Source organism: Myotis brandtii, unplaced genomic scaffold (assembly GCF_000412655.1).
Source record: "Myotis brandtii unplaced genomic scaffold, ASM41265v1 scaffold410, whole genome shotgun sequence".
NCBI lineage: Eukaryota > Metazoa > Chordata > Mammalia > Chiroptera > Vespertilionidae > Myotis > Myotis brandtii.
In genome coordinates this window covers 641,415-666,053 of record NW_005365764.1, presented here as the reverse complement: position 1 = coordinate 666,053, position 24,639 = coordinate 641,415, and the positions used below count along the sequence as shown (strand labels likewise).

Genomic DNA, 24,639 nt, shown 5'->3' with positions numbered 1-24,639 from the left:
GAGACCCAGGGGGTAGAGACATGTCTACCTGTAGGGGCGGCTTCTGAAATCTCACTTTTTACGGAAAACATGTTTCCCTCGGCCGTTGGGTGAGCAAGCAGCTTGCTTTGCAGAAATCGTGGAAGACACAGGGTTTCAAAGCTCCCTTGGTCCTGTGCCTGCCCTTGGAACAGGTTTCTCAAAGTGTCGTCCTCGGACCCCTGTCCTCACTGCAGGGCTGAGCCGGGAGGCCACCTTGAACCCCGGTGCTGAGGTCTGTGCGCCACAGCGGAGGAGGTGACCAGGTGGCGGCCCGAGGGCAAGTCTCCCGGGTGACCCCTGCCTGTCCCCTTGTGTCTCCCACCTGTTGGCCTCGGTCCCTGCTTCTGTTAATAACCTGCAAAGGGCCTGGGCGATGAGTGGAGTGTGGGAGACAAAAGACAGGAAGACCGTGTTCTCTGATTCCTGGAAGAGGTGTGTTTGGCACAAGCGGTTTTGTGGCCAGGCGAGTAGGTTGTAAGTTATCTGCAACTGTGTTGTGTGTGTGTTTATGCTTCCATATACCAAGCACAGACACAATGCACGCCGGGCACAGAGGAGGGGGAGCGCCCAGGTGCCTGTGCCCGACTTAGGTTCGGTTTGGAGGGTGCACCTTCGTGTGCGGGTGTGGGACTTGCCGGTCAGCTGCCCTGGAGTGACTCACTGTGGTCCCAGCACAGCTTCAGTTGGACTTGGTGACTAACTCAGGGGGAGGAGGGTGTGTGCTGACCTGTTTTAGTGGGAAATGACAGCGCGCACAGCCGCAGTCAGCACCTCATCCCAGAGGTGTTGGTGCAGGCCCCTGGGCTGGCCAGACACACAGGTATTTCTGGACTGCGGCAGAGCCGTTGCCATGAGCTTCCCGCCCGCGGCCCTGTATCTGTCAGCACGGGTGTGTGCTCCAGGTTGGACTCCGGCAGGCAAGCAGCCTTTGGGCCCTCCTGGCTCCTCCCATGACCCATGTTGTTTCCACAGGGCCGCACCTTCCTATTTCTCCCCGGCCTCAGCCCGCCCGCCACAGTTGAGCGCCTGTTTGCCTGAAGTTAATTTCCAGAAGCAGGTAAGGACCCAGGGGAAGGATGTCTGGGGATGTGGCTTTAGATCAGTGTTGGGAGGGCCCTTGGGTTCAGGCTCAAGGCTGAGCGCAAAGTGAATGCATCTCATTTCCCTTCTCCACTGTCCCTAGTAATGCTCATTCCTTCAGAGGGCGATTCCTGCCGTGAGTGTGTGGCTCTGCTGGTTACTGTCAGGCTGTTAACCTGTGTAGTTTCTAAAGTGATATTTTATAGAAGCTCTATGAATAGCACAATTATATTATTTTATATTTGTATGCAAATGTAAATTTCAAATGTGAGCATTTAAAATATATCACTTTTTTAAAATTTTAAAATTTTTTAATATATTTTTATTGATTTCATAGAGGAAGGGAGAGGGAGAGAGAGAAACATCAATGATGAGAGAGAATGATTGATCGGCTGCCTCCTGTATGCCCCCTACTGGGGATCGAGCCCGCAACCCAGGCATGTGCCCTTGACCGGAATCGAACCAGGGAACCTTCAGTCAGCAGGCCAGCACTCTATCCACTGAGCCAGACCGGGTAGGGCTATTTTTTATTGTTTTTATTGAATCTATTGGGGTGACACTGGTTAACAAAATTATACAGATTTCAGGTGCACAATTCTGCAACGCATCGCCTGTACACTGTATTGTGTGTTCACCACCCCAGTTAATATATCATCTTTTTTAATGGACAGAAGACAAGTGTTGGGACCCATGGAGCAGGGGTGGCTTGTGTATCTAAAGGAGCCCCTGCTGTCTGGCCCGGCCTGAGGTTATCCAGGATTCTCCAAGCAGGGACAAGATCACCCCGGGTATAAATGTTTATTTCAATGTATATAAATGTGGTGTTCAGGCAGCATTAGCCTCACTTTATAAATACAAATGAGTGCAGGCAGCTGTGTTTGTATTCAGGGCCATGCGTGCCTGTCAGAGAACAGCAGCTTTCGGAGCAGGTTATCAGGATGGGTCTGACTGCTGCACGCACCATCCAGCAGCCCCGCTCACTCCGGCCCTCAGCACCATCTCCCGATTCCTCTAAAGCAGTGGTTCTCAACCTTCCTGATGCCACGACCCTTTAATACAGTCCCTCATGTTGTGGTGACCCCCAATTTCATTGTTACAAATTGAACATAATGAAAGCATAGTGATTAATCACAAAAACAATATGTAATTATATATGTTTTCCGATGGTCTTAGGCGACCCCTGTGAAAGGGTCGTTCGACCTCCAAAGGGGTCGCGACCCACAGGTTGAGAACCGCTGTTCTAAAGAGAGGTCAGCTGCTTTGAAGACTAAGTCCCTGCAGAGACTGGGCCGGATGTCTCCCAGGAGCACAATGTGGCCTCTTAGGCCACGGCCTCCATTTGTCACTTCTCATCCTTCCCTGTGGCTGTGAGCCCTTCCTCATTGTCCGTTACCAGCCAACCCTTCCTTCAACAGAGATGCAGGCTTAGAACCAACAGGAATGTGTGTGTGGTGGGGTGGGCGGGGGGAGGGCACTAGGGTCATGAATATGCCTGTGTGCCTGCAGCAAATGTGTGTACCTCAGTTTCTGTTCATTGCGTTTGTCCCAATCAGATGTAATTTTCTGGAATCACCGACACTTTTACCTATGGCTTGATATATAGCCTCAGGCTGCTCCCTCGCTATTTATGTGGGTAGTTAATAGTTGTTTATTTCCATTTCTATTCTTTAGCTCATCTATGCCTTCCCTAGTGTGCTTCCAGAATGTTATATCTCCAAGAGAGGGAGCAAGTCTGTCTCTGATTGGGCAGTTAGCAGAGATTTTCTTAGGATTTAGAATGGAAATGCTACCATGTTAGGTGAGGGGGTGTTTATGGGGCTAGCCGGGAAACCGTAAGTGAGAAGCACCATTACATGTGGCCCTCATGGCTGAGTCTCAGAATGAATAATTGGTATCTAAATTAGTTGCAGTTTGGACTTATGTGATTTAAGCACATTTTAATGGAGACAAGTTCCTGATCCCTACAGGGGAGAATAAGAGTTCTAGATGAAGTTAATCTGATGTTTGTCAGAATGTAATGACAATTTAACAGCGTGTTTGCATAGACAGGCACCAAATCCAAACATACTTTAACATCCTTGCAGCATACCAGCGACTGCAATGTCTGTTGTTTGGGTTATTATGACCTGCTCTCTTCAATTATTCATTTTCTCCTCCCTGACACCCTTGCTGCAGATTCTATTTGGAAATTATTTAAACGAGTTGTGAAGGCCTAGGCTGCTTAGATGGGATCGTGAAGGGCGGAAATGTGTGCTCATTGGCCACCTTCTGCCCCAGATCCAGCCCTGGGTGTGCCCTCTGTCAGGAGGCAGGGCGGGATCAGCTCATTCGAGAGCTGGAAGAATCCTGGAAGATCGTAACTTTTAGAAATAACAGGAATCTTCTTTCCCCGAAGCAAGAGGAAACGGTAAGAACCAGTCTCTGCCAGGGAAGTGTGCTGACTTGGGAGTAACCTGGCCCCAAAGACGTATTCAAGTACCCAAGTTCACAAGTACCCTGTGAGGCCCCCACTTAGTAATCACTGCATGAGTGTGGGAGGTCCCTTGGGACAGGCCACAATGGTGGAAGATGATGGAACACCCATCTATCTGTATGTAGGAGTGTAGGACAGAGCAAAATTCTGAAAAATAAAATCTCTCTCTCTCTCTCTCTCTCTCTCTCTCTCTCTCTCTCTTTCTCACACACACACACACACACACACACACACACACACATTCCTGTTGGTTCTGAGCCTGCATCTCTGTTGGAAGAAGTGTGGCTGTCAGGAAGGACAGTGAGGAAGGGACTCCCTCCCTGTGAAGCCAGGACCCCTAGCTCCTGGGATGAGCAGCATCTAGAAGAACTGGCCCCTGAATGAATGACTGGATCTTGCTCTGGGGCCTGGCACTGGGTAGGATCAGAGTGTGGGCTTGAGCCTGGTGGGCCTGTTGGTTTGGGAACAGGGCTTGTGGCACTGGAACACTGGTTCTTTTGTGTGTGGCGACATCTAGTGGCCAGTCATGTGTCTTCCACACTGTCTTTCACAAGGAGAGTTCAAACTGACCATATTAGCCCTGGGACACGGGACAGGATTGGGAGATTTAATCCTGAAAGCCTCGCTCCCAGTTTGGAGGAACTTGGAGCATTTCAGATGTCCTCTGGAGAACACGACAGGCCACAACACGCCAGCTGTTCAGGAGCAAGAGTCCTCGGGGAAGGCTCAGCCTGGTTCTGGAGGCTGGATTGGTTCTTGGGCCTCTTTCAACACGATGACATTTGGCCCTAAATTGGTGTGGATGTTAGAGGGATGGGGAAGCTTAGACACCACAGGCTGGTCTCCATACTGCATCCAGCCACTGGGCCATATTCCTTAAGCTCCTCCAGGCACGGTGCTGGGCACAGGAGGACAGGGTGAGTGAAGCACACGTGTCCTGGCCTTCCGGTCAGGCTGGGAAGAGACAAAAGCAAATGCTCCAACAAGTGCTTTCAGAAAATTGGGACAAGCCAGGGCTACGTGGCTGTAAGGGCTGGGGGTGGGGTGCAGACCCTGCTTTGGCTGTGCTGCCAGGAAAGGCTTCCTGGGAAGGCGGCTTTGAGTGAGACGAAGGATGAAAGGAATCCAGTGGAGGCCCAGGGGGCACTCGGTGCAAAGGCTGCTGGGGAAAAGGGCTTCTTGGCATGTTCTAGAACCAGACTGGGGCCAGGAAGGCAGAGCGGCAAGGGGAGAGAGGGAAGGGGCAGGGCCGACTGTGCAGGCCTCCTGGGGTTCTGGCAAAGGCTGTGGTGTCGGGGAGTGGTGTCATCTGTTCTGGCTTTCTTGTAAAGATCCTTGCAGGGGGTTGGGGGTGGGGGGGAGTGGAAGGCAGTGAGAAGGGGTCAGCGTGAGAAGTGAAACCCAGAGCCCAGCTTGCCCGCTCAGCTGTGCTGGGAAGTTAGGGTTGTCCGCTGCACTCTGCACACCGGGCCCGGGGGGTGGCGGGGGGCTGCCTCTCATCAGAGACCATTCTTGAGGCGCCTCACCGCTCTTTCCCAGGGACCGGTTTTTAGACCCTTTTCTGCACCCGGAGAAGGTAGAAGGACGGTAGACAGTTGACTAGGGAGCCTGAGGCTTTAGTGGCAGAAGGGAAGGTCCTGAAAGGGGACCATGTCGCATCAGGCATATGGCCGCTACTTAAACCCCAGCTGGCCAGCCTTTGGCCTGTCGGGTGGGCTTTTAGGGCCAGGGCTCTGCTAGGTTATGGGGACCGGGCAGTTGACGGGCACCTCCAGGGAAGCAGCTGTGCAGGCGCTGGCACATTTCTGAGTCCACCCTTTGCACAGAGAGCCGCCCCCCCCAGGAGATCACCCCGCCGGGGAGCGCCTGCTGGTCCAGGGCTTGCCACCCGAGGGATGGGTGGATGGTGCAAGGAGTGTTCTGGCCCACCGGCCCAGCTCCCTTGGTCTCCGAGCGCAGCTCCTGGCACTGGGCTGCCGAGGCTCCACCCCCACCAGCTGCCGCGTTATTTCTGACTCGTCCAGGAGTTACAGATCTGTAATCCAACCCCTCCAGCCTGGCTTCCTCTCCACCGGCTCTCCCGGAGGGGAAACCCTGGGACTTCTCTCCTGGGACCTTCCTGCAGGTCGGGTCCCCCTTGCACCTGGACACAGCTGCTGCCTGCAGGAGCTGCCTGGGACAGGTGGGTGGGCCTGTGAGGGTGGTGGCAGTGAGCCTGGGTCTGGTGTCCCAGAGCCCCAGCCCGTTGGTCCCCATCGAGGGACTCCTTGGAGCCCAGTCCAGGAGCTGGCCTCTTGGTCTCGGCAGGGGCTCTGCCTGAGAGAGCTGCCTTGGGGTTTGGGGCCGGGTGCTGATCCCACAGTTCCTCCAGCGGAGGCCTGGCCAGCTGCCTCTGATCGTGCCCCTCCTGCTCCTGTGGAGGTGCTGGCTTTGAAAACCTGGGACTCCGTGGGGGCATGTAGCCCATCTCTTGTGGCGGAAGGCAGAGCTGGCCAGGAGTCTGGATCTCCTCGGTCTCCCTGGCCTGAGCTCTGTGCACACAGGGGCTGGTGGGGTCTTGGGGGAACAGGCAACTCGCCACCTGCTCTGGACTCTCAAAAACGAGACCCTGCAGCGAAGTGGGTGGCCTGACACGCCCACGAAGCTCCCTGTCTCCTGGGCAGTCTCGTCCTGACCCCCCCCCCCATGCTTCTCGCTCTGTAGCAGTCCCCAGAGCTGGCCAGGGGATGAACCGCGAGGGGGCTCCCGGGAAGAGTCCGGAGGAGATGTACATTCAGCAGAAAGTCCGGGTGCTGCTCATGCTGAGGAAGATGGGATCAAACGTGAGTGCCTGAGGGGGCAGAGCAGAGGCTGTAGCTCCCGCCTGGAGCAGCCGTGGTCGGGAGGGATGCTGAGCCTGTGGTTTGGCTCTGTGGCTGGTTCATGTGGCACTGAGTCTGGGAAGTGCAGTTCCAGGGGCACTGCTGGGGCATCTTCCCACCTTTGGGTCAGGTGGGTGAGTCTGTGCCCAGGGGCACTGGGCGGACAGGCACGGAGAGGGCAGCGCCTACCCAGTGGCCCTGCGCTACCCTGGCGTCCAGCCTCAGGTCTGCTCTGAGTGGCGAGGCCTCGTGGACCACGAGGTTTCAGGGGTGGGAGGAGTGCTTGCTCTGGAACGGAGGGGTCAAACCTCCAGGGAGCAAAGGAGTTGGCACCTCTTGGGGACCAAGCAGGCCTGGCAGGTGCCTTCAGAAGCGATGGTCCGCCCTCACCTGCCGCTCTCCCCTTGCAGCTAACGGCCAGCGAGGAGGAGTTCCTGCGCACCTACGCGGGGGTGGTCAACAGCCAGCTGAGCCAGCTGCCGCAGCACTCCATCGACCAGGGTGAGTGAGGCCGGCGGCCACCCCTTCCCAGGGCACCCAGTGAGGCTCCTTTAGAAAGCGCAGCTGCAGCCCTCCCAGTGGGGGTCCGTGAGAGACAAGGAGGGGCCACAGTGCCCTCCTCCCCACAGAGCTGAGCCCCAGGCAGAGCTGCATCTAGTCCCGGAGCCCCGGGGGCCCCTGCCTGGTCCCAGCCTGCAGGGACCCCTTCCTAGACCTGGGGGAGGCAAGAAGTGGAGGTGTCCAGGGCCCCTGTCACTGCAGACGCTCTGATGGTTGCATTCCTCAACCTTTGGCCTGACCCCTGCCCACCCAGCACCCTGTGCAGGGGGAGTGACCCTGTCTTGTGTGCTAGGACCTGGCCTGGGTGCGGACTATACAGTGGCTGGTGTGTCCTGGCTGTGCCCAGAGGGGAGGCCCAAAGGCCCTGGAAGTCTCTGTGTGCCCCTGGGAGTCCATTCTTTTTTGAGTGCCATCAACTAATCATCATCATGGTAGTGGGTGGCATTTGAGTATATTGTCTAGCAGGCGTGTGCTAAGAAGTGCTTGATACACGTAATTTAATTTAAGTGTAGATCGCTACTATTTGTATTACTTCCACTTAACCGGCAAAGACACAGTTACTGCCCTTGGTCAGGCAGCCACTTACCAGGGGCCCTGGGTGCAGACCTACAGCCCGATTCTTCATCTGGGTACTGGGTTTGCCACTGTCTGCCCTGGGGCAGCAGGAAGCTGCTGGGCACTTTCGGGGCTCCTCCTTTCTGGAAGCTTTATGCGACCCTGTCGCCCAGTCTTCTGGCCAGCGTCTCCTTCCAGTTTTTTTTCTTTTGTTCTTATGACACTTAGTTTGAATTATTTGCCATAAAACAGCGTGGCACGTCCGATGTGAGGGGCTCCATAGCAGAGGGCCGAGGGTCTGGCACACGGCTGCTTGTCCTGGAGCCGCCCTTGTTCTCCTGGATGTCACAGGGCTCTGCCCTGGCGCAGGGCCCAGTTCCCGAGCTCTGACGCTGGGCGTGACCCGGCCTGTGCACCTAACTCAGCAGAAACGTACAGGACGTCCCAGTGGCTCAGGCTGCTCCCTGGGCAGCCACTCGCCGGGCCACACGCACAGGGCAGCCTGTCCTGGGCCGCCCGCACTGTTGGCGGAGCTGGGAGGGAGACGCGGGTGTGGAGTCTGCCCTGCCTCCTGGGGTCTGTTTTCTGGAGCGCGCTCCTCTTCCAGGCCCCTCTCCCAGTGCCGAACCACATCTCCCCGGAACCCTCACGTTTCTGAGTCCCTGGGCTTACCTTGCCTCCCACCCTGGTCTTGGCTCACTGAGTTAACCTGAATTTGAGCGGGCGTGGTAAGAATGCCTCTGGTAGAATGTTCTTCCTGGAAAAATCAAGACAAGCTGTAGAACTGTGTCAGTATAGAAAACAACACATTCATCTCTCCCCCCACACCCATGCATGTATAGAAAAAAGGCTGAAATAAAATACACCAGGCCTGGCCGGTGTGGCTCCGTGGTTGAGCATCAACCCATGAACCAGGAGGTCATGATTTGATTCCCCGTTAGGGCACATGCCCCAGTTGTGGACTCGATCCCCAGTAGGGGGTGTGCAGGAGGCAGCCGATCAATGATTCTCTCTCATCATTGGTGTTTCTATCTCTCTCTCCCTCTCCCTTCCTCTCTCTGAAAACAATGCAAATTTTGTTTTTGTTTTTAAGAAAACACACCAGGCTGCTAACAGAAATTTTTGATAGAGGGTAACACTAGATAAGGAACTTTCACTTTCCAAGTCACACATTTTTAGAATGCTAATTTTTAACATGGCTCACACATTTCTTTTGTAATAAGGGAAGTTTTAAAAAGTATTTTTATGAGAACTCTTTACCTCGCTCAGCCAAACCAACAATTGAGAATAAGAGTGAACTCTGTCGAGTCGTTTAAGGAGATCATGGTGACCTCACCTGGCCCGAAACTGCTGAGCAGTCAGCAGTGAGTCATGGGTGTGGGTGTGGCTGGGCCCTTCTGAGTGCGGGTCGTCCACGGACACCAGGCTGGCCTCAGCCACCTCTCTCTCCAGGAAGCAGCTCCTGGAGCTGAGCCTGGAGCCAGGGGAGAACCTCCGGGCAGGCTGGTGGCAGGGGTGGCTCTCCGCTGCCGGGGTGTCCTGCAGGTGGCCCCTCACCGCCACGGTCACTCTGACCTGAGCCTCATGGAAGGCATGCGCTGCAGAAAGCCCAGGATTCCCGGGGACCTGAGCTGGGGAGGGGAGGGTGGCTGTGCCTGGAAGAGCCTCGCGGCATGCCGTTACTTCGCCGTGACCCTAGCCATGGTCGGCAAACTGCGGCTCGAGAGCCACATGCGGCTCTTTGGCCCCTTGAGTGTGGCTCTTCCTAAGCCTTAGGAGTACCCTAATTAAGTTAATAACAATGTACCTACCTATATAGTTTAAGTTTTAAAAATTTGGCTCTCAAAAGAAATTTCAATCGTTGTACTGTTGATATTTGGCTCTGTTAACTAATGAGTTTGCCGACCACTGGCCTAAAGACACCACGAACGCACACACAATGGCAACCAGCCAGAAGCCAGTCCAGTCCCTCCGGCTGTGCAGGGACAAGCCTGAGAGTAAGACCTTACATTTCTGCCCTCCCCATGGCGCCCAGTGGCTGTCGGCTAAAATTCTAGTCTGCCTGCCTTCTCTGTGGGCAGAGCCGACCTCAGCGGATGCCATGGGGCATGCTGCTGTCAGAGGCTCCAGTGCTGCCCAGGTGGCAAAAGCCTGGCTCACTGCTTCCCGTGCAGGGGCCCCAGCATGAAAGACCCCCAAAGGCCTAGGAGCAGAAGCCTGGTGGGAGTGCCTCCTGCCACGAGGTGGCGCTGTCTCTCAGCAGATGCCCCTTGCTCCCTTCTGGGTGTCTGCAGCCTCTTGCGGTTCCAGCTCCCCTCTGTAGGTGGCCCGAGGCCACCCCACCAATGGATCTGTGCTTGGCATTAGTCCTGGGGTCCTGCCCACAATCTTTAGAACCACGAACGCTTCCCCTCTGCAGCCGGAGGGGACTGGTACCCGGGGCACTGCTTGCCCTCCCTCAACCCAGGGAGGAGAGTGAGCTGGGCATTCGTTGCCCGCTGTAATCTGGCCCCTCCTGCTGCACCCAGGTCTCCCAGCCTCCCCCATTCCCGCTCTCCCCCTGGTAAACTTGTGTCTGGTATCTGCTGGGCCCAGGCAGGTGCTGGAGACCCTGGAGCGTGGGCCTGCCCCTGAGAGCTCACTAAATGGGGCCAGCAGAGGGTCCCGGGGCCCCCAGTACTGGACTGAACAGTGGACATGCCTGGCCTCTGCTGCTCTGAGACTGAGAGTTGAGAGGTGGCTGAGGCCAGCCTGGGTGTCCCATGGACGACCCGCACTCAGAAGGGCCCCGATTCCGGGGCCTATATGGTCACACCCACACGCCTATGACTACTCAGCAGTTTCTGGCCAGGTGAGGTCACCATGATCCTTCTAGAAACCCTGCTTTTCCTCCTTGTCTTCCATGATACACACCTCTCTCCCCTCACCCAGTTTTCTACCTCTCTGCTCACCCCCCTGTGAATGCCCTCTTTCCCTGTCATGCTGGTCTCCTCCATATTCTGTCCTCTCGACTCTCCGTCTCACACGTTCTCTTTGGGAGCTCACATATGCTACGGTGACTTCCACAGACATGCTCCCTCAGCGCAGACCCCTCTGCTGACCCGACTGTACGTGCAGCTCCCTACTGACCACTCACCACGGATGTGCCACACTCAGCAGATCCAGGTCCAGAACCTTCCCCACCTGTGTTCTCTGCCGTGACGGGCGTGTCCTCCTCTCTTCCCCAAGTATCTCGAAGCTTTAATGCTGCTCAGATCTGCTTCATCTTCTCCATCTTGGTTTGAACCCCATTTGGTCTGAGCCTGTATTAATTCTCATCTTGATTACTGCAAAAGCTCCTAGCGGGCACCCTGACGTCTCACTTCCCCCCACAGTGCACTTTCTACCCCCTGGCCAGAGGGATTGTTGAAGGCCATGTCAGCAGGCCTCCCCCACTTAAAACCTTTCAGTGGCTCTCTCCTGCCTAAGGTTGGAGTCCAGCCCCCTTAGCATGACGAGCAAGACCCCCTGCCAACCTGCACCACCATGACCTCATGCACCTTAGGCAGCCACAGGGAATGGCTCTCAGCTCCTGTCTCAGGCCACGCATGTTCACACCTTTCTGCCTCTGCATCTGCCTCTCAGCTACTAGGAGCCCAGGAGCCGGGCCCTGACACCCTCTCCCTCCCCGCCTCCCGCAGGCCAGGCCCTGACCACCCTTTCCCTCCCCACCTCTCGCAGGCCAGGCCCTGACCACCCTCTCCCTCCTGCCTCCCGCAGCCCAGGCCCTGACCACCCTCTCCCTCCCCGCCTCCCGCAGCCCAGGCCCTGACCACCCTCCCCCTCCTGCCTCCGGCAGGCCAGGCCCTGACACCTACTCCCTCCTGCCTCCCGCAGGCCAGGCCCTGACACCCACTCCCTTCTGCTTCCCGCAGGCCAGGCCCTGACCACTCTCTCCCTCCTGCCTCCCACAGGCCAGGCCCTGACACCCACTCCCTTCTGCCTCCCGCAGGCCAAGCCCTCCTGTGATTTCCATCACGTGTACTCTGTACTTGACTGTGCTGCTCACACACTGTTTCCTGGTCTGCCTCTGACCAACTCTGAGTTCCTTGAGCCTGGGACTGTGGTTTCCCTTCCTGTATGTGTGGGGCTGGGAGCCTGCTGTCCCTGAGAAAGGCAGAGACATGGAGCCAGTTCTCTGAGCGCTGCAGGGACCTGACAGCCTGGCTTTGAACCAGAGGAGATCAGTACTTCCCTGGGAAGGTCGCCTTGCGGAGAAGGCCCAGCTGCAGCTTCCAGCGCCGGCGGGCAGAGTGCTGAGTTCATGCCTTTAGTGTTGCCAGCGCTGCTCTCTCCGTAGCATAACTGACCACTTTTCTGGCTATAAAATAATGCACAGTCAGAGGGAGAGACAGAAACAGCTTAAAGGATTGAATCCTATTACATAGCTCTCATCACTATTACCTTTTGTTAAATTTCCCGTCAGCCTTTTAAAAATATGCATCTATTTCCACCTCAAAGTTGGGACCTTATACTATAAACATTTTACTACCCGTTTTAACATCCAGTTTTTTACTTATGATCGTTTTACAATGTTTTAAACAATCTTCAAGAAAACATTTTAGCAATTGCATAACATGCAGCCATACGGCTGTGCCCTATTTTTTTTAATTGTTTTATTGCTTAAAGTATTACAAAGCGTATTACATATGCCTCCTTTTTTCCCCCCGCCCTTGACAATCCCCTGGCCTCCCCTACCCCCCAGTGTCTTACGTCCATTGGGCTTATATGCATGCATACAAGTCCTTCGGTTGATCTCTTACTCCCCTCCCTTCTGCCCCCCAACCCTCTCTGGCCTTCCCACTGCAGTTTGACAATCAGTTTGAGGCAGCTCTGCCTCTGTATCTATTATTGTTCAAAAGTTTGTAATGGTCTTTATTATCCATGAATGAGTGAGATCATGTGGTATTTTTCCTTCATTGACTGGCTTATTTCACTTAGCATAATGCTCTCCAGCTCCATCCATGCCGTTGCAAATTGTAAGAGTTCCTTCTTTTTTACAGCAGCATAGTATTCCATCGTGTAGATGTACCACAGTTTTCTAATCCATTCATCTACTGATGGGCACTTAGGTTGTTTCCAGATCTTAGCTATGGTGAATTGTGCTGCTATGAACATATGGGTGCATATATCCTGTCTGATTGGTGTTTCTGGTTTCTTGGGATATATTCCTAGAAGTGGGATCACAGGGTCAAATGGGAGTTCCATTTTTAGTTTTTTGAGGAATCTCCATACTGTCTTCCATAGGGGCTGCACCAGTCTGCATTCCCACCAGCAGTGCACGAGTGTTCCTTTTTCTCCACATCCTCTCCAGCACTTGTTGTTTGTTGATTTGTTGATGATAGCCAGTCTGACAGGTGTGAGATGGTACCTCATTGTTGTTTTGATTTGCATCTCTCGGATGATTAGTGACTTTGAGCATGTTTTCATATGTCTCTTGGCTTTCTGAATGTCCTCTTTTGAAAGGTGTCTATTTAGATCCTTTGCCCATTTTTTGATTGGATTGTTTATCTTCCTTTTGTTAAGTTGTAACATTTTAGCAATTGCATAACATGCAGCCATAAGGCTGTGCCCTATTTTTTGACGGATCCTTTATTGTTGGACATTGGTTTCTCATTTTTGCTGTTAATCACAACAGCAAGGAGACAGAGAGAAATATTGATGTGAGAGGAACACGTCGACTGGTTGCCTCCTGCACAAGCCCTGACCGGGGTGCCAGGGAGGAGCCTGCAACCAAGCCTGCCGGAGAAGCTCGGAGATCCTTGCCCCTTTTATTTGAGGAACTCTTTTGGACAACACAAAATGATTTGATCATTCAGGACAGAACTGCTCTAGAGGAGCTCTGGACGAGGCTAGCGCCCAGCAGTCCCTACAGGTGGTGCTGGGGTGGTGCACCAACAATGAGCGGGTGTGTTCCAGTTGCTGGCTCCCAAGCCTGTCTAGGGTATGCCGTGGCCTGGCTCCTAGGCTCCTAGTAGCGGGAGGCTCCTACCTCCCCGAGCCCCATTGCTTCTGCTGCTCTCTTGCTTCGGACTCTGGCACGAACCCCACCCGCTGACACGGTCCTTCCGGGGAATTGGACGGCGGGATGGCTGTGCAGGGCGCGCCGCGCTTCCTCCTGACCTTCGATTTTGACGAGACCATCGTGAACGAAAACAGCGACGACTCGATCGTGCGCGCCGCGCCGGGCCACGGCTGCCGGGAGAGCCTGCGCGCCACCTACCGCGAGGGCTTCTACAATGAGTACATGCAGCGGGTCTTCAAGTACCTGGGCGAGCAGGGCGTGCGGCCGCGGGACCTTCGTGCCGTCTACGAGGCCATCCCCCTGTCCCCGGGCATGGGCGACCTGCTGCAGTTTGTGGCCAAGCAGGGAGCCTGCTTCGAGGTGATTCTCGTTTCGGATGCCAACACCTTCATCGTAGAGAGCGCTCTGCGCGCCACCGGCCACCTGGGCCTGTTCCGCCGCATCCTCAGCAACCTGTCGGGGCCTGACGCACGGGGGCTGCTGGCGCTGCAGCCCTTCCACACGCACAGCTGCGCGCGGTGCCCCAGCAACATGTGCAAGCACAAGGTGCTCAGTGACTACCTGAGCGAGCGGGCGCAGGACGGCGTGCACTTCGAGCGCCTTTTCTACGTCGGCGACGGCGCCAATGACTTCTGCCCCATGGGGCTGCTGGCCAGCAGCGACGTGGCCTTCCCGCGCCGCGGCTACCCCATGCACCGCCTGATCCAGGAGGCGCAGAAGGCCGAGCCCAGCTCGATCCGCGCCACCGTGGTGCCCTGGGAGACCGCCCACGATGTGCGCCTCCACCTGCAGCAGGTGCTGGAGGCGTGCTGAGACGGCGGCCTGCAGGGGGCGCCCCGACCAGGAGTGAGGAAGGGAGATCGGGAAGACAATCTAGTTTTTTAACTTCCTTTCCCTTTCTCTTTGGTATGTCCCCCTTTGGTGTGGAATTTCTAGGATTCCAGGCCCGTCCATTCGGGGGCTGAAGGAGGGAGTTCAGAGCCAATCCGAACTATCCATGCAGTTAAACCAGCGCGGCTGCCTCCCTCAGAGCCACAGCAAACACTTAAATTCTGGACGGTGGCCCAACCGGGGTGATACGCATTCCTGGGAAGGCAGCAGCGTTTCCTAAAAGCTCGTCCTCTGAACTGGGAGGAAGAGGTTCCCTTGTAGGCGAGAGAACTTTAACGGCTGCCTGGCCCGTAACTTCCCCTCTTCCAGTCATAGGTCAAGGAGGAATCCTCGCGCATCGACTCCCCTCGGAGAGAGGAAGCTCTCTGCCAACCGCCCCAGGCCTAGATTTCGCTTCACCTACCGCGATGCCACACTACATCCCTTTTCTTGCCTCCCTTCCCCGCCCATCCGGCCAGCAACCCCAAAGGAAGAAAAGCCAGACGGAACAGTCGCCTCCTGGTGGTGGAACGAGGTAGCACACTGTCTGGCTTGGGTCGGACCAGCCAGGAACCTGCCTCGGTGTCTTCTCATACCCCAGCCTCGTCTATGCAACAAGACCAGGGACAACCAAAGTCACCCCCGTGGGCTGGGCCCTCTGCGGCCCCCTCCTCTCCTATGGAACAGAAAGCCATGATGTTTTAAAGCAGAGCCAGCGAAACCCAAGCCCCTCCTCTTTGGTGTTTTAGAGCTATTAAAGCAGGTGAAGGGGGAAGAGTCAAAAAAAAAAAAAATCACAACAGCAAACACTTACTGAGGTCCTGCTCTGAGCCTGGTTGCTTGTCATTAAAGCAGGTGAAGGGGGAAGAGTCAAAAAAAAAAATCACAACAGCAAACACTCACTGAGGTCCTGCTCTGAGCCTGGTTGCTTGTTGAGGGTTTTCCCAGGAAGCCTCACGAGAGGCCTCTCCACTTGCAAAAAGAGACAGTGGCTGGAGAGGTTAAGTAACAAGTCCAAGGCCATAGAGCCGGTCAGCGAGTCCAGGCTGTGCCACATGTTGACTTTCTATGTGTAAATCTTCAGTTATTTTAAGAGAATTCTAGGAGTGGCTTACAGGCCTCACGTGTTTCCAAGCAATAGGAGAGACTTGGCAGTCACCGTGGCATCTCAGGAGGCACAGGAGACATTGGGACGAGTTTTCCACTGCGTTGTCCCGGGCCCTGCAGGCCTTTGAGTGTGTGGTTCTCGAGAGCGCCACTCTCTTCCTGCCCCAGCACCGCCCCGGGAACGAGGCCCAGCGGGTGCCCATCCCAGGCCCCAGTGCACAGGGTAGAGGCCCCCTGTGGCCCATCACCTGCAGAGCTGTCATCCTGGTGCGGTGCTTCATATGGGCCCTTGCCCAGGTGTCCTGGGGCTGTGAGGGACCCCGATTTGCTAAGGAAGCTCTTGTCCTTCTCTTCCCCTCTCCTGGGCTGGGAGCTGTGGTGCAGGCCCGGTGGCTCCTCATGCCTGTCCCAGCCTCATCTGATCACACTCTTTCTGCAAGAGACTTTTCAGGGAAGGTCCCCAGCCTGGAGCCAGCTGGGCTGTCCCAGGCTCTGCTGGCTCCCACCCTCTGAAGCCGAGGCTGCTGGCTCAGGGCATGCAGCCAGAGAGCCCAAAATAGGTCATTTGATCTCAGGTTTACACGGAATCCGGGTAAAGGGGCTGTGGTCATGGTCATGGGCAACAGCAGGGAGCCAGCAGCTCCGAGGGAGTGGCCCACCCCTTGCACGGCACTTTGCAGTCGGTCACCCCACTTGGCCCTCTCAGCAGCGTCGGTGGAAGTGCTGACACCATCTCCATCTTACAGCCAGCGTTCTTCCTGGAACCCTCTCGCACCCCTTCCCTCCTCTGCTCTCTCACCTCCTCCATGCAGCCCTCCTTGCGCCTTTCGGGTCGTCGCTGCTCCTCTCGCTGCTGAGCCGAGTCTCCATAATCACATTGTGCCAGGGTCCGTGGGGCCAGGTCAGCGCTGTGTTCAGCCCTAGTCCAGCTTCGGGCCCACAGCTGGGCTTTGCTGGATCCTCGCGTGGACCTGGGCTTCTCCCAGAGGCACTGGTGCTAACAAGCTCAGGGCTGAAATTACAGTCAGGCCCCGGAGGACTCACCCTATGGATGGGAAGCTAATCTGTTTTCACTTTAATCAACACTTACGTGAGAATTACCTGTGACCTAATAATAATAAAATTGAACCCAAAAAATTACATATACATTGGATCCAACTGAAAAATCAGCCAGAGGGACTTGGTAACTTGTGTTACAGAAAAATAAAAATCCAAGAAAGGGTAAGGAATGTGCTGAAACGCAGGCCAGCTGCTCCGTTCCGCATTCTGGTTCCGGCCGGCAAAGGGCTGCTTTGACCTTCCTTGCAGTGTCACGGGGCCTATTGTTTAGAACTGAGAACAATGCCCTTGTGCAACTCTAATTAGCCTCCAGACGCCCCTAAGAGGCGACCTCTGCCTTGGACAAGAGCACTAGGGGGCCGCTCTCCCGGTGATGGGACACTTTTGCTCACGTTAGCCCCGGATCTGTGTGCCAGGCACGTGCCTTTTCACAGCCCCGCCCTCGAGCTGCTGGTCCAGCAGGGCAGACGCAAGAGCAAATGTGTAAAGAACTTTGGGCACACAGATCACAGGAGGACTAGTCCCAAGAGAAGGGCACCTCACGAGGAAGCCACAGAGAAGAGGCGCCGTTCGCCTGGGCCGGGAAGGGTGCGTGGGAGACCTAGGGGAGGACGGCACAGGCCGGGGGAGCCCGGAGCCTGCCCAGTGTGCGAGAGTGTTGAGTGTCTATGTGTCTACATGTGGTGAGTGGCCAGAAAGGCAAATGGGCTCAGGGCGGAGTTTATTCTGAAGACTGTAAGGGGTCACCACGGCCTGAAGGGGAGCTAGAAGGGTCAGCTGTCATCCATTTAGGGCAGCAGTTCTCAACCTGTGGGTCTCTACCTCTTTGGGGGTCAAATGACCCTTTCACAGGGGTCGCCTAAGACCATCGGAAAACACATATATAATTACATATTGTTTCTGTGATTAATCACTATGCTTTCATTATGTTCTATTTATAACAATGAAAACACATCCTGCAGATCAGATATTTACATGATGATTCATAACAGTAGCAAAATTACAGTTATGAAGTAGCAACGAAAATAATTTTATGGTTGGGGGGTCACCACAACATGAGGAACGGCATTAGGAAGGTTGAGAACCACTGATTTAGGGTGAGCGCTGGGGAGAGGTCATGGGCAGAAGGCGAGGCAGGAAGACAGCTGGAAGGTCACCGTGATGGCCGGTGCAAAGTGATGCGGGACATTTAGGACAGAGAACCTGCAGGCTGGGCGAGCAGGTGGGGTTGGGATCTGAGACTGAGGTCCTAGTGGATGAGACAGGGAGGGGAGCTCTGAGTGGGAGGGGCCTGTGGGTGTCCAGGAGGGGTGAGAGCAAGGTCAGAGCGCAGGTGCAAGGTGGGAGCAGATGGAGGACGGGGTTTGGGTATTGGTGAGGCATGGGGTCAGGTGAGGTCGTCCAGGGAAAGCAGGCAGGGCGAGGGCAAGGGGAACTCAGTGAGCACAGCACGGAGGACAGTGGGAGGACCCAAGGCAGCTCTGGGAGGGGCAGGGTCCGCAGGGTCACTGTCAGGGTTCCCTGGGCTTCTGATTAAGAGGCCAGTGGTGACTTTCCCCAAAACAGTTTCTATGGAGCGCCGGCTGGAAGCCAGATTGCTGTGGGCCAGGGAGTAAGCGAAAAGCGAGGGAGTGGAAGCAGGACAGACCTCTTTCTGAACATTGGCCGAGAAGGGACAACACGGGTGGGGAGCGGAGATCAAGGGACAGTCTGTAGCATCGAGTTCTCTGAGTGTGGGCCACAGATGACCACACTGAATCACCGAGGATACTTGTTAAAATGCAGACACCCCCTTCCCCCCCAGCCCTGTGAAACCCGGCAGATAGGCCGGGGAACTGGCATGTGAAACCACCCTCCTGGTGATTCTGATGCCTCTTAGAATCCGGGAACAAGCAGGCCTTTGCAGACCTGGTCTTTCCTGACCCTGCAGGGATCCACCCACTCCTCCCAGATCCTGGCCCTTTCCCTATAGTCAAGCCTCTGGTCAGGGAGAGCTTACATTTTGGGAAACAAAAGAATTAGAGTGAGGGGGGCACCTCACTGACCTGAGAGGACAGACTCCAGAGGTAGGGTGTGTGTGTTGGGTTCAGGGGCATGTGGAGGGTGGGACGGGGCGATGTGAGTTTAGGGAAACAGGTCTGGACTAGAGCAGGTGGGTTTGGGGAGGGGTCTGGACTAGAGCAGGGTGGGTTTGGGGGAGGGGTCTGGACTAGAGCAGGTGGGTTTGGGGGAGGGGTCTGGACTAGAGCAGGTGGGTTTGGGGGAGGGGTCTGGACTAGAGCAGGTGGGTTTGGGGGAGGGGTCTGGACTAGGTGGGTTGGGGGGAGGGGTCTGGAGTAGAGCAGGTGGGTTTGGGGGAGGGGTCTGGACTAGAGCAGGTGGTTTGGGGAGGGGTCTGGACTAGAACAGGTGTGTTTGGGGGAGGGGTCTGGACTAGAACAGGTGGGTTAGGGGGAGGAGTCTGGACTAGAACAGGTGTGCTTGGGGGAGGCGTCTGGACTAGAACAGGTGTGTTAAGGGGAGGGGTCTGACTAGAGCAGGTGGGTTTGGGGGAGGGGTCTGGAGTAGAGCAGGTGGGCTTGGGGGAGGGGTCTGGAGTAGAGCAGGTGGTTTGGGGGAGGGGTCTGGACTAGATCAGGTAGGTTTGGGGGAGGGGTCTGGAGTAGAGCAAGTGGGTTTGTGGGAGGGGTCTGGACTAGAGCAGGTGTGTTAAGGGGTGGGGTCTGGACTGGAGAAGAGCTGGTGTGTAGAACCCGAGTTGTGACCCCACAAATGCTAACTTTGGTGCCCTGTGTGTGGACGTTGTCCTGGCGCTCAGGTGGGGAGGAGAGGTGCGATGCTTCAGGTTTTGCAGATGAAGAAACGGGAGTGGATGTGCAGGGACTCGCCTTGTGTCACAAAGTAGGCCAGGTCAGGCTCAGAACCAGGTTCCAGGGTCCCAGCGTCCACAGAGGCTGCCCAAGCCCAGGCAGGGCCCTCAGTGGCTGGTCAGGAGGCCCGCCCCTGCTGGGAGCCCGCTGCATGCTCCCTGGTGTGCCCCTCGTCCTGGCAGCCTGGGTGCCTGGTGATGTGCTGTCAGCTGGGAGCCCAAGCCTGGAGCCCACTTTGGCTGCTGACTCCTTGGTGGATCAGGGCTGCTGTCCCCATGGCAACCCATGTCTTGCTATCTCTGGGTAAAAGCCATCCCCTGGGAACTTTGGGCATCAGAGCTGAGATCTATAGAACCCGGGTTCCTAGGCTGCAGCTGCTATAAACAGTGAGTGCCACCCTGTGGGCGGAGTTTGTCTGGGAGGAGGCCTAGTCTGGGGCGGTGCTCGAGCCTCGTCCCCGTCCCTGTCCCCGTCCCCATCCCCGTGGAAACTTTCCCCAGTGGAGGAGCAGCTGAGACCTGTTTGTCCAGGAGCCTCGCTGCCTGGCTCCTCTCTGCAGAGCCAGTAGCTGAGCTGCTGCGTGTTGAGTGGTGGGTGGCAGACTCTAGTTGGTGTTGACAGCAAGACAATGAGGTCATTGGGTGAAGAGGTACCACAACCAGAAATCATGGCAGAGAAGGGGACACAGGGGAGGCGTGTGGTCGTGTTCCCTCTTTGGCTGGTGGCTGTGAGCGTGGAGGGGGGCCGGGGCCCGGCAGGTTGGGCTCCCTGCACGGCTTTGAAGCATTAGCCGAAGGGAACCCCTCCGCTGTCCCCTGCCCCCGCAGTGTGGGAATTGGAGACCGGGGCTTCAGTTTGTATTTCTGAGTTTCTTGGGCCCCAGTGCAAGCGTGTCAAACTCCAAGGCTAACACAGGCCACATAAGGTTTAAGTTTATGTGGGCCGCAGAAAAACAGAAGCTTCAATTTTCATAGACATTAGGTTTATTTCGAAAAGCATAGTATAAAAAAAGCACAAGAGCAATGATAAGATGAATGTTTTCTTCCTGACACTTGGCATCTCTTCTCTGCTACTACTTTCCTACTTCGGGGAAATCTTGTTCGGGGTGATTACTTTCAAAACTGAGCCCAGGCGAATGTCAGTGATTCTGGATCTGACAGGAGACTCCTTTCCTTTCATAATTGTAATAACTGCTCACCCGTTATATTGGCTGGGCCGCAGACATATTCGTTGTGGGCCGCGAGTTTGACATGCTTGCCCCAGTGGTTTACCCTCATTAGGAAGGTGTTAGGCCCCTTCGAGGTCAGGAGGTCAAGAGACCCCAGCACATCTGACCCTGGAGGAGCCCTGGGAAGCCCTGCAAGCAGGGGTGCCGGGTTTCAGAGAAGCCCCTGTCCCCAGAGCACATGGCCGTGGGAGCTGGGCCTGGAGGAGCCCCTGGCTCCAAATCGGGTGATGTGGGCGCCCCCACCCACGGCTGATGGCGCTTCTGGGAGTAGCCCCTTCCCCCGGGGACATCTGTACAGGGCTGGGTCCTGGACTGTGGGGCCCGGGGCCGGCCTCCGTTGGGAGCTGCACCCAGCATGTTGTACCTTGTGTCAGTTTCTTGGCTAGGGTTGCTCATGCTGCTTTCTCTCTCCCGACCACCTGTGAGAGCCAGCTCTGCGCGGGGCAGTGCGGGGTCCGGAGCTGGGAGAGCTCTGGGGTCCCCTGGTCCCCCTGCCGCCCAGTGGAACGGCAGGAACTGCAGTGTCCCTGCCTCCCTCGCTGGGCCCTCTGTGGTCGCTCCTGGGGAGGGAGGATGGAGTTGGGAGCTGTCCTGGTCTGCCCTGGGGCCCCAGCCCAGCTCTCGGTGAGCCCCAGACTCAGTGCTTTTCCAGGACTGAATTCTGAGCCCCTAGAAAAGGGCGAGGTCTCCACTAGGGTTTACGGCCACATCTGAGACACAGAGGCTGTGAGTACCGCCACTCCACCCATCGGCCTCAGGGCCGCGCCATCTTCCTGTACCTTCCTGTTCTTCATCCACCATCACGGACCCAGTTCTCACATGTGGCTGATAGGGGTATGTTCTCACAATTCCGGACACAGATTGAGGTGCCTAGTGTATTGATGGAAAGACCTTTGAAAGACTTCAACTTCGAGCCTCAACTGTCTGAGCGCCTTGTGGGCTTTCTCCAAACCACACTGCCTCCTGGGCCAGCACCTGCAGTGAGCTGGGCTTCCTGATGGCCACGTGTAGCTCCCCGTCGTCAGCTGGGACCTGGGCCCAGGCTGGTGCTGGGTGTGGAGCCGGATCTGGGCTTTCCATGCTGCTGTTGTGAATTCATCCCGAGCTTGAAACAGACCAGCTCCCCATTGTCTGTCTCCCGCCCCCGCTCAGGGCCAGCTTCCCTTTCACAAGCTCCTGCATAGTTGTCATTTTTCTCTCCCCAGTCATTTGACTGGACTCTGTTAAAGGGGCAAAGCTGGCATTGGGCGTGGGCTGAGATGGCCCACTGCGTGCCCTGCCCTGGTTCAGAGCTGTGCCCTCAGCAGGGCCTGGGCCCTGCTTTCGAAAAGCATAGGGGCCGGGGAGGTGTCTGGCAGGCAGTGGCCAGGCAGGGGGCGGGGCATGGGACAGGTGTCGGGGGCAGGGCCACTCCCAGGGCAGCATTCTGGGTTCCATGCTGAATTTTCTCCAAGGCGCCCGAGGGCCGCTTTGATGTTGTTTTTTAAATCCCGGCTTTGGTTCCATTCTCTTTGGTCAGAGGATGTAATTATTTTGTGTTGCTTTTTTCAGTTTGCTAGTATTTTTTTAGTATTTTTGCATAGCACAGGTGTGATGAGTATCTGTAGCCATATGAGATCCTGGTCTGCAGTTCTTTCCTTTGCTGTCTTGTCTGGTTCTGGCTCTCTTTGTCCTGGTGGGAAGGGACGAACAGGAGCTCTGAGCCCGGGTGCAGACGTGTCGGCAGAAGTGCCCACGTGGTGGACGACCTCACCTGTAAAGGGGGGAGGAAGCCTAGCCAACCGCCTGGAGGCAGTGGGCGGGGCTGCTGGCCTCTGTGCAGTGTCTTCCTGTTCTGAGTCCCATGACTCCACACAGTGGGAGCACCCACGGGAGACACCACATGCTGATCATCTCTGAGGTCCCTCGTGGCTCTAAAGCTCGGACAGCTTGACTCATGGGAACTCACTGAGCAGCTCACCCTCCCTGCTAGGTAACCCCCAAATCCCGTGGAGAAAAGGGGAGGGAAAGGTGTGTCCTCGCCGAGGGGCCTGCTGATGATGGGCGCCAGGCCACCTGATAGAATGGAGAGGCTGGGGGCACACGCTGGGCAGCTGGGGTGTCAGGGGCCCTGCGCCTGGGCCTGGGCTCCTCCGGGGAGCAGTGGCCATTCCCTCTGCCGACTCCATCCCTCCCGGGGCAGCCAGTGCTGTTTGTGTGACTGCAGCTCAGGGCCCTGTGAGGAAGCCCCCCAGGCAGGCCAGGAAGAGCGCGTGTCTGCCTCTGCTCAGCGAGCCAGGCTTCCTGTGCGGACAGCGGACAGCGCCCCTCCAGTGGTCTCCGGCCAGCCCCCACTGATGAGCGAGCTGGGGAGGCGGCCTGGGGAAGGCTGGCATCTGTTAGGTAGCAGCTCAGCTGCCACGCAGGGTATGATGTAATCCTGGACTCTGTGGTTGCTAGGAAAATTCTGCGTGGTCCTGGGACTGAGGCGAGAACAGAATGTCCCCGAGAAGACAGGGAGGATTTGCAGGGCCTCCCAAGCCAAGGAGCCCCATCCCCAGGAGTCAGACGATCTGAGCTCCTCTAGACCGTATTCCCCTTTTCAGGGTGCGCTGTCAGAGCCCCATCGAGGCAGGTGGGTGGTGACAGCACCTGTGCTCTGGTGCCAATGGAAGGCGCATTTCTGCGATGATCCAGCCTTGTGGGCGGGCCCTCCTGCAGCTCCCGCCCCTGGTGGGTGCCCCCTCCGTCGTCCACGAGGCAGCCAGGTAGGAAGGAGGTCAGCAGGCGACTGCCAGTGAAGGAGAGGGTGCCCTGAGGTGGGGAAGCGGCCAGCACCATGCCTGGGGGCGGAAGCCGTTTCACAGGCCAGTTCCACTGCGCGCCTCCCACGCCCACTCCCCCTTCAGTGGCCTTTCTGTGTCTGCTGTTCCAGTCCTCCCTCCCCGGAGAACTCCTCCAGTTAGCACAGAAGAGAAATACGCCAATTCTGGGCGCAGCCAAGAGCCATCCTTTAGAAAAAGGGGGGAACGTGGCAGGACTCAGGAAGGGCCAGGGCCAGAGGCGCAGGGGGACCCCAGTTCCCTCACCTGCCCTGCAGGGTCTGCTGCTAAGTCAGCTCCTTCCTCCCAGCACCTCTGGGTGGGAGGCAGGTCAGGGTTCCAGGCGCTTTCCCTCCCTCTCCTGCCGGTTTTGGCTGCGTGTCAGAGCCTGCCTTATGGAAAACAAGACAAAGGAAGTGATTTCATGAGTGCCTGGGCCAGATCCTCAAGTCCATGACTAAAAACAGCAGCAATAAAGATTATGGCCGCTATCTGTCTCCTATGGAGCCAGACCGCCTGCTCCTTGGAACAGGTGTTGGGTTTGGGCAAAGAGGCCTGGCTCATAGAAACCATAATGAGCAAGGTCCTCCGAAGGGATCAAGACAAGAGTCTTAGGAAGAAAAGGGGAGGTTCCGAAGGGCCTGACTGGTGGCTTTGGAGCGACGGTGTGAGCAGAGCCCTGGGTTCTCACACTCACCTCCTAGCGGTACAGCCTTCAGCAGGCCTGAGCCTCACCCCTTCCCCCCTCAGCCCTGCAGCCGGTTGCAGGCATATCGCCTGGCCAGGCTGCAGGGGAGGCCTGCGGGGAGGTGGGCTTCCTGGGAAGTGCTTTGTACTCGAAAGCACCTCCCTAAGGTGGACCGATGCTGCACCTGAGGCCACAGCCTCCTTGCCTCCTCCCAGGTTGCACCCGGTGCCGGAGGCCCATCCAGCAAGTCTCTTCCGCTTGTCCCCAGGTGCAGAGGACGTGGTGATGGCGTTTTCCAGGTCGGAGACAGAGGACCGGAGGCAGTAGCTACGAATCCCAGGGAACATCCTGAAAGCTGGCACCGGCCAAGAGATCTGTGTGGACCTCGTCTGGCTGAGTGG

The 24,639-nt window shown here is 56.5% G+C and overlaps 2 protein-coding genes across 4 annotated transcripts in view; both read left to right on the top strand.

The window, feature by feature from the left end:
• The first annotated feature begins 993 nt into the window (after window positions 1-993).
• Window positions 994-24,639, top strand: part of CTNNBIP1 (catenin, beta interacting protein 1) — a 25,921-nt gene continuing 2,275 nt past the window's right edge. Inside the window, exons 1-4 of one of the 3 annotated variants that reach the window (XM_014545467.1) lie at window positions 994-1,078; window positions 6,278-6,396; window positions 6,846-6,936; window positions 24,513-24,633. In XM_014545467.1, the coding sequence (XP_014400953.1) occupies window positions 6,301-6,396; window positions 6,846-6,936; window positions 24,513-24,565 (240 nt within the window). In that variant the 5' untranslated portion in view covers window positions 994-1,078; window positions 6,278-6,300 and the 3' untranslated portion in view covers window positions 24,566-24,633. Of the gene's footprint in view, window positions 1,079-6,277; window positions 6,397-6,845; window positions 6,937-24,506; window positions 24,634-24,639 lie in introns of those variants that run through there. The other 2 variants (XM_005873401.2, XM_014545466.1) reach the window with 2 other exon arrangements.
• LOC102259030 (phosphoethanolamine/phosphocholine phosphatase) lies at window positions 13,406-15,279 on the top strand (the record flags this gene model as incomplete). Its single annotated transcript, XM_014545464.1, has 2 exons — window positions 13,406-13,534; window positions 13,670-15,279. Coding segments are annotated over 2 exons (888 nt in total), but the record flags the coding sequence as incomplete, so codon positions are not given.